We start from the raw sequence: 9,222 nt of genomic DNA, 5'->3' as shown, positions 1-9,222 counted from the left end.
ATCAAAAACTTAAATGTTTTTACAGAAATTGCATCTGTTTTTCCAAAAAAGAAAAGCTTTCAACACTCTTCAGTAAAAAAGAAACGAGTTGCGGGTGCTTTTTCCAAAGAGATTTGATTTTTTTTGAACGACCAACAAACATAATATAATGCTTATTGCTTAGGCACTCCTTACGGGGAGACCAAATAGTAAAAGGCCACCATCATCTAGCCCAACCCAACCGTACGGAGCCGTTAAATGTCTCCAAGTTATCTCCAGTTCTGGGTAAACTCATTTGCCCGAAGGCCTATTGATGGTAAAACCCAGACACCCTCAGGATCGAACTAGACATCACAAAGATCTCAATCTTTCTTCATTGATTCACCCATGTCCCCTCAGAAGATGATTTGAGACCCACAAATGGTATATCTAGTTTGACTAAAAAAAATACACAGTAAAATCAAAGTCAAAACATTAAGAAGCAATTATTCCAACATATAAAAAGTATCTAAAAAAGATGAACAAATAAAAAAAAGAAAATAAAATCATCCATCCAACCAACATGTCAAGAATATCTTCTTTATGGGGTCCAATAACAACAAATTAATAATCACCCTTCCTACCTACCAACCTACATCCCTTTTATAAAACAAAAGCTATAAAATACAATCTCAAATAATAATATACCAGTAAGACTCTTTGTGTACTTATACCTTAACATCACCAAACCTTTACACCACAACTATATGCAGCAGCATCCATCATTCTCCAATCACCCCTCACTCAAAATGAATTTACATATTTGCCCCTAACTTTTATTATTATGTCTATAACCGAAAACAATCTGAAACTTTTAGGTGCTCTGCAAGTTTCATCACAGCTGATTGGACAACTTCCGCACCAGCCGACACAGATTCTGGAAGCTGCGGTAGGCATATGAGCACATAGTCATCGTTGTCTTCCTCGCGCCCGAATAATGTGAGCAAAGACCGACATAATATGAATCTAGAAAACAACAATAAAAGTAAGGATGTGAAACGAGTCAACATAGGATGTGTAAAGAGTAAAAAACATGCCATTTTCTGAAGGGGTGTGCATGCCTATAACTTAAACTGAAAATTCAGCTTTTGAGTTTTAAAAAACCATTCGTTTTAATTTTTACGGTTTTGGTTTGGTTCGGTTTTTTCAGTTTCGCCATTTGGGCTTGAAACTTTTTAACAGAAAAGGCACAAAATAATGCAGTTGGGCCTAAATCTTTTTGTTATTTAATATATAATTAATTGATTATTATACATTCGGGTAAAACTATTTATTAAATTCTTATAAATAATTTAAAACTCAAAACTAAAAAACCATAAACTCGGTTCAGTTAGATTTTTTTTTTCGTTACATGCAAAACCAGAACCAAACCGAATACTCGATTTTTACAAAACGATTTTTGTTTGGGTTCGATTATTTCGGTTTGGTTTTTACAAAAACATTTACATGCAAAACCTAAACCTAACCGAGTGTTCAGTTTTTACAAAAACATAAAATCAAACCGTTGGTTTCTATCCAGGTTATAGGTTATTTGGGGTTCATTTTTTCTGTTTTTCGGTTTCATGCACACTCCTAAATTATTCAACTCGCTTATCATGAAACGTCAACTACTTAATATATTATGTAGAAGACAAGACAACTTACCTTAGAATTATCCGTCTCAACAAAGGTTCAGAGAGAACTTGGGCCCACACTAGATCTAGGTTGGTTGAAGTACAAAGTATTACTTCCCACTCCGCAAACGCAGCCGAAACAATGCTCTCAGCATCTTCCATAACATCCTTAAAACATCAAACATATATGAGAAACCATGTGTATAGAATATTACTTCATTAATAGATGTCGTTTAATAAATGTACCACTTCGTTTTCAGAAAATGTGAGACCAAACATTTGCCAGCACGCACGTAATGGAGCGGTTAAAAACAAGGTGAACTGACTTACGTTTTGTGTTGTATTAATATCGCCACTTGTTTGACTTTTGAATGTTGGTTTTAGAGGTGAAAGAAGCAGGGCCGCTGGTTCACCTCTTTCTGCACCGTGTAAAATCTGCAACGTGATTAAAAGAAAACACATAAGCAGCTATAACAAAAGGAACTATATTGTATATATCTTGGGTATTTTTTACACAACAAGATGGGGCATGTGCATATAGAGAAGGGGGCACTCATAAACAAAACCCTATTATATGTGATGAGGGCTTTAAAATATGCTTTATAAGCTTGTACGATAAGCTGATTAAGTTGTTTGGTAAGCTTTTGCATAAACTACTTGTACCTCACGCATAGACTTAATGTACACTTAATTAGGGAAGGGGGCACTCATAAACAAAACCCTATTATATGTGATGAGGGCTTTAAAATATGCTTTATAAGCTTGTACGATAAGCTGATTAAGTTGTTTGGTAAGCTTTTGCATAAACTACTTGTACCTCATGCATAGACTTAATGTACACTTAATTAGGCTTCTTTTCGATTTTGGTGGTACCTGGAGCCTTTCTTTGCATTTAGTTAAATCACAGGGTTGTGATATATAGAAGGGGGAACCATCGCTAAACTAAACAGTAAGGCTAAGTGGGCTATGCATAATCCAATATATATTATATAATCTAACACACACATGTATATATATTGAAAGGCGCACAAATAACTAAAGTAATTATTATTATGCTACTTCAGTTGTTCAATCATAATGACTCTACTTATTTTTACGTTTCTCACGTTAAGATCTATTTGTACCGGATCCCACCATTATGTATACTCAAAATTTTCTCTATATAGAAGCAAGTGATATACTCTAAAACTCATCACTATTTAAAATAAAGAAAGATGTCCATTCTCTATATATAGGTTTCATTGTGCAAGACCGATGAGAATATCAAGAAACTCAAAATACGTTGTTTTTTTTAATACACTAAAAAAGTATCTATAAACCGTTTGCAAATGGATAACAAAAAAGTACATGTTTAGACAAACCTGCCTTGAATGAACGGCTATTGTCGCTATCAATAATGAAAAAAGCAGGTCTTCTGGTAAATGGGATTAAATCACCAGGAAAAAGGTTGTTCGACCCTGTAACAGTCAACATTAGTCAAAGCGAGTCAAATCTTTCATCATATTTAGTCAACCATGTTAAAAAAAAGTTTCACACTTCACACTTCCTACCTCCGCTTCTGGTGGGCCCTAACCACACACAACTTTCAACAGGATGACTGGAACCTCCCTTTCCATTAATATTATTTTCAGGCACAAACTTACTCCATTCATAGACTGTGTTTAGTTTCGTAGATGTTCTCACGCTTCCTGATACGTGCTTATGTGGGACACTAGTTTGACCAGAATCCCCTGCAGAGGACACATAATAACATGCGGCTTAGTATTATAACAATCACAAATCCACAAATCGATTTCATGGTGGATAACTGGACCAAAAAAGTAACCTGATGCTGCTATATATATAAGCATAACATTATCTGGAGGAAGCTCATCGCAAATTGCAGCCAATACCTGCAGATTTCCACAACATAAAGGATTAACTTGAATGGTTCAAGTACGAACGTCTTTGGGTCAACATGGGTTCTGAGCAAAAAAAGTTCAGGTCAAATCGTGTCAATTTAATGGCAAAAAAATCATCAATTTGGTTTGTGCCAAAACGGGTTCAGGTCTGAATGGTTTTTGGGTCAATATGGGTTCTGAGCAAAATGTGTTGGGGTCAAAACCGGTTGAAACGAAGTCGGGTTAAAACGGGTTTGCGATGGTGTCGCGGATAATAACTCAATAAGTAGGTGGTAGAGACAAACAACAGTCCTAACCCATTTGGATCCTTTTTAAGTTAACAAGTTTTATAACACTTAGCCATTGACTAATTTAAGCAAACCCAATTTGACCCGTTGACTGATTTGAAAAGACCCAAATCAACCTATTCTTTAAAAACAGGTCATGATTGCCAACTATAATATATAATCACAACACTAAAAGTTTAAATATTTCAACTCACAGCTAGTAAATGCGTTGCGGATGGACGATAAAGAACAGCCTTCTTGGGATTTGGAGGCAAAGACGGGTCCGTCATATCCGCCACTAAATTTATATCAATTAAGCCTGAAGTAGCAGACTGATCATTTGAAGTACCATTATCATGAGCTTCAGCAAGTTGCTTCTGATAAAAAGATCCACTCGATTCCCATTCCAAACACTGCAACATTCTGAATGTATCTATTGTAAGTTCTGCAAACTTAACCTGCAATGATAATATCCCAAGGTTAAAGAGTTCAACGGAGGGATAAAATGTACATAACCAAGCAGTTATGTAACAAGTTTACCTCGTTACGGTGATAGCTCATTAACAATGCATCTCCCAACTTTAGAACCTTTTTAGCATGGAAACGTGCCACATATGGAAGTGAATTTGGGTGTGAATCGAACATCGCACAGTATCGTAACGGTCTAGTGTTTGAAAATGGCGAATTAACTTTCATAAACCGCATCATTTCTTGCATCACCACTTTCCATTCCTTGAATGTGGTGTCCTGTAAACAATAGGGTTTTCAAACCGTAAACATCTCATAAATTCATAACTTTCTGTGCTCATACAAAATCTAAGACACGGTTCCATACAATGCATCAGCTGCATATCCAATTACGCTACCAAAAAATTTTAACAGAAAAAATCTTGTATAATTTGATTGTTTGAAAGAGTCAAGCAGTAGGATAACCACATGAATACATCAATCTTTAACAACTTAGCTATAACTAAACTAGGGAGTCATGTTCTTCCAACTAAAAATACCATTTTAATACTTTTAATTTTGAATCAGAACATATAAAAATAGCATGAATCTAACTTACTGATATCATAATTCCAGCATTAACTAAAAACCCTTCCAAATAAAATAGCACGTTAATACTCACAAAATGCTTCAATTTCACATTTTCAACATGATCTTGAATGAGAACAATATGATTCTAACTTATTGATACCATCATTCGAGAATCAACTAAAAGTTCTTCCAGCTAAAATAGCATGTTAATCCTCACAATACTTGAGAGTCATTTTGGATCAGAACAGATAAAAAAACAGCATGATTCTAACTAAAAATTCTTCCAAAAAACTAATAAACCGCCAGTCTACGAAAGCCTTCATAAAAAGTTAAATCCATCAAACAACTAGCTCTAAAATTCCCTACAAAACAATAATAACCACTCCATTACTATAAATAAAACCTAACCAAATTGCCCTAAAACCAAACACACAAATTAAATTAACCTAAAATCTCTAACAACCAAAACAGCTAGGGTTTCAGTTTGTTCTGTACACATAATCAATCAATCATACCGGAAACTTAGCTTTACTATCATCAAGCATCCGCCGAAACCGGTCGAGCAGCAGGTTGACCATCTCCCACCGGTTCAAAATCAACGCCACAAGCAAAAACCTAGCATAAAACCTCAACTCCTTAAACCTAAGCCCTCTATCCTTGACCTCCTTATACCCAAACCCTTCAAAATAGCCTCTATTCAAAATCGCCTCATAGAATATATACGACTCCAGCAAAAACCTGGCCTCACTGGTCCTCATGTACTGCGTGAAGTACAGCTGGCCAATCCTCGATGCAATCTCGCCGATTTCCCACCGCTGCAGACCGGATTCGACGAGCTTGGAGCGGTTTCGTTGCTGGAAGTCCCATAGCTTGGTGTAGGCTTTGAAGACCTTGGGGAAGTAGTGGTTGGGAGTGCAGGTGTAGGGTGGGGTGTCACGGACCATGGCGAACTTACGCTCGGCCGACTCGACTAGGGCTCGGAACTTTTTGGGGACCTCGGGGTCTGCCATTGGTTTGACCTGACCGGAGGGGGAATAATATTATTATTAGTTGAGGCAGCAGGTGCCACCGTAAGACATTGGTGGAGGTGAGTGTGGGTTAGTTGGGTTTGGGGTTGGAGGGTGGACTTTTTCCGTGTTTGTTTATGACAGCTTGGAGCTGCCGATTCTGTTATTTTATTCCTTTTTTTTTATTCTAATTAATAAAATAATAATAACAACAATAATAATTATAATAATACAAAATAAATTGGATGCGGCTCAATAGAGCAATCACTTTACTAGCGAGAAGTATGAGGTTCAAACATCATTATCGTCAATTTACATGTGATATATGAAGGATGACACTGGCTTGTCAATTGTCATGGTTCGAGTCATGATATCACACAATTTTATTGGCCCCTTGCTGTCGTGTCGTTGGGGGGCGTGAGGTCGGGTTTTTATTCGGAGAATCCCTCAATAAGTGGACTGTTGGGGGCTCCGTTCGTCCGGACTCGTGGTTGGCTCGGGCTATCTTTAGCCAGTGGGGGGGTCGCATACAGAATACCCGGCGTTACTTAGTTGGTCGTTAAAAAAAGAAATAAATAATAATAATAATAATAATAATAATAATAATAATTTTTAGTATTAAACATCTAATCATTAGAAATTTAGTTGACTAGTCAGACGACAGACGAGCCATAGTACATATGTTACACTTCAGGCCAATGCTCATTAGGGCTGTAACCCTGTAATGATTCAAGTTAAGGCTAAGGGGTGTGGGGCTTCAACGGGGGCGCTAGAGCCCCTCCGCTCGCGCTCCCAGGCGCTAGCACCACACCACCGGGGCGCGAGAGGGGCGCTATCGGGGCGCGAGCACGAAAAACAAAGCAGGCGCAAGCTGGTTAGCGGCTGAGGATGGCGTAAAGTGACATTGGGAAGGGAGAAAGAGCCGTTGGTGGTGTTTCAAAGAGCCGTTGGCTCTTATTTAATTAAAAAAAACGTTTTTTTTTATATAATACCTCATTTCATCCCATTTTTATACCACAACTTCAAACCTTCACCCAAAATCAATTCATCTTCTCAAATTTTTTAAAAAAAAATGTCGTGGTACTCGTCTGATTCCGACTCCTCCGAAGAGGATGATTTGCTTCTTCATGTAGGGGGAGTTTTGACCGCAACCGTGGTCGATCTCTTGCAAAATCAAGCCCATCAACCTCGAGTCCCGAGGGTTAGAGCACCACCTCGTGATCGTGATCGATCGGGTGCTAACGATACTTTGATTAGGCATTATTTTAGCCCTCAACCGGTATACGAGGAGTCTGATTTTCGAACTCGTTTCCGAATGAGCAGACAATTGTTCATGCGTATAGCAAGTGATTTAGAGGCACGGTATCCCTTTTTTCAACAAAGGGAGGATGCTAGGGGTCTCCCCGGTTTTACCCCTCTTAAAAAATGCACGGCTGCTATCCGTCAATTAGCGTACGGCATCTCGTCGGACGCTTTGGATGAGTATTTACAGATGTCGAAAAGGGTTGCACGTGAATCCCTTCATTTTTTCTGCCAAGGTAAAAAACATTAATTTTATTTTTTTATTAAATATTTATTACATTTTGTAATATATATTATATGTTTATAGATTATTTTATATACGTAGGAGTCATATCGATTTACGCTCGGAGATATCTGCGTAAACCTACAATGTATGACATCCAACGCATATATGAGGTGCACGCAGAAAAACATGGTTTTCCTGGGATGCTAGGTAGCATCGATTGTACGCATATTGGATGGGCTATGTGTCCAACGGCCTGGCGAGGTCAGTTCCACCGTGGTGATCATGAAGGGCCGACCCTTATACTTGAGGCGGCGGTGTCACAGGATCTTTGGTTTTGGCATGCTTTTTTTGGTGTTGCTGGGTCAAATAACGACCTTAATGTTATCGATCAGTCACATTTGATCAACGACCTTATCGACGGGGTTGAACCACCTCAATCTTTTGTTGCAAATGGAGAACTCTTCAAGTACGGGTACTATCTGGTCGATGGTATTTACAACGAATGGGCTTTGTTAGTTCAAGCTTTTACAGATCCAATCGCCGACAAACGGAAGTATTTTACGAAGAAGCAAGAGTCTGCTAGAAAAGATATTGAAAGAGCTTTTGGAGCTCTTAAAAAACAATATTATGTACTGGCGAACCCGATACGTTATTGGACTCGGGAGAGGATAACGGACGTCGTCTACACGTGTCTGATCCTACACAACATGACGTTTGAAGACGAGGGCAAAGCTATCTGCCAAAACTACCAAGGTGACATTCCGCCGCAACCGTCAACAATCAGTGATCAACAAAGACTTCATAACATAGCAAATATCAAGAGCCGTGAGATACACGGGGTTCTTCGACATGAGTTGGTTGAACATTTGTGGGCGAGGCGACCCGATGATCTTGTATTAGATTAGTGTTATTATTAAGTATTATTGTTTGTTTAATTTTTAGTATGTTTTTTTTTGTAATTTGAATTTTAGATATTAATGTGTTTTTTTTATTAATGTGTGTTTTTTTAATAATTTATGAGTTTTTTTAATAATACGTTGTTTGAATATATTTATAAAAAAATAAAAAAAAAATTCGCTGGAGCCCCTGCTGGAGCCCCTCCACACCAGGGCCAGGGGCTCCAACGGGGGCTCCAACACCCCCCTTATCCAGTTTCTCTCTCTGCCACACGTCATAATATTATTGGCTGGAGCCCCCACTAAAGCCCCCAGTAGAGCCCCCCACACCCCTCAGCCTAATATTGATAAAAATGATATAGGGTTGAAAAGTCCATTTTGCCCCTCAATTTAGTGGTGTTCATAACGGAATCTTGATGGAGAGAAGCATTTGAGCCTGCCCAAAAACCTAGGTAGTCAACTAGCTAAATTTTTTTTTTATGGGACTTAGCCTGAATCCACTCCCAAACCACAATGCAAAATGCAATTCTCTCTAAATTAATTCAACAACATATGTTTTTTCCATTTACTCTTCTGGGCTTTTTTTATTATTATTTTAATTTAGAGTTTTAGGCTTACCACGTAACAAATAGGCCGAGCCCAACATATAAAGAACACTTTTTTAAAATTTAGGGCCTTGAGAAAAGTCTCGATAGCCCATTAACCGCCCCTGATAATTAACAAATAATAACAAGTGTTCTAACGGCATAAAATAATTTTAATTTTAAATGCTATTGATAGATAAAGAGGACTCATATAGCTTTGAGGGTGGAGTGACCGGTCACTTAAAGGTAGTGAAACTGTTTTTTTCTTTGTTTATGGCTTTATGATCAAGTAAGACGTTTGTGTTATTCATTCAGTGCATATGTGTGCTTAGGATTGTTTGATGAGTTACACCGTTTCACAAAGTATTTGA

The 9,222-nt window shown here is 37.9% G+C and overlaps 1 protein-coding gene across 1 annotated transcript; it reads right to left on the bottom strand.

Annotated features, from left to right (window-relative positions):
• Positions 1-471: 471 nt before the first annotated feature.
• On the bottom strand, positions 472-6,023 carry LOC143545572 (uncharacterized). Its single transcript, XM_077037439.1, has 9 exons — positions 5,352-6,023; positions 4,339-4,545; positions 4,014-4,256; positions 3,457-3,523; positions 3,182-3,361; positions 2,997-3,088; positions 1,878-2,066; positions 1,663-1,799; positions 472-984 (listed from the first exon to the last, which is right to left on the bottom strand). Exons 1-9 carry the CDS (start codon positions 5,844-5,846, stop codon positions 807-809), a joined length of 1,788 nt encoding a protein of 595 aa, XP_076893554.1. The 5' UTR covers positions 5,847-6,023; the 3' UTR covers positions 472-806.
• Between the last annotated feature and the right edge of the window lie 3,199 nt (positions 6,024-9,222).

This window comes from Bidens hawaiensis, unplaced genomic scaffold, assembly GCF_021521415.1.
Source record: "Bidens hawaiensis isolate Kalapana, Puna unplaced genomic scaffold, B.hawaiensis_p1.1 tig00013980_1, whole genome shotgun sequence".
Lineage (NCBI taxonomy): Eukaryota > Viridiplantae > Streptophyta > Magnoliopsida > Asterales > Asteraceae > Bidens > Bidens hawaiensis.
The sequence above is the reverse complement of the archived record's forward strand: the minus strand, read 5'-3'. Positions and strand labels throughout refer to the sequence as shown.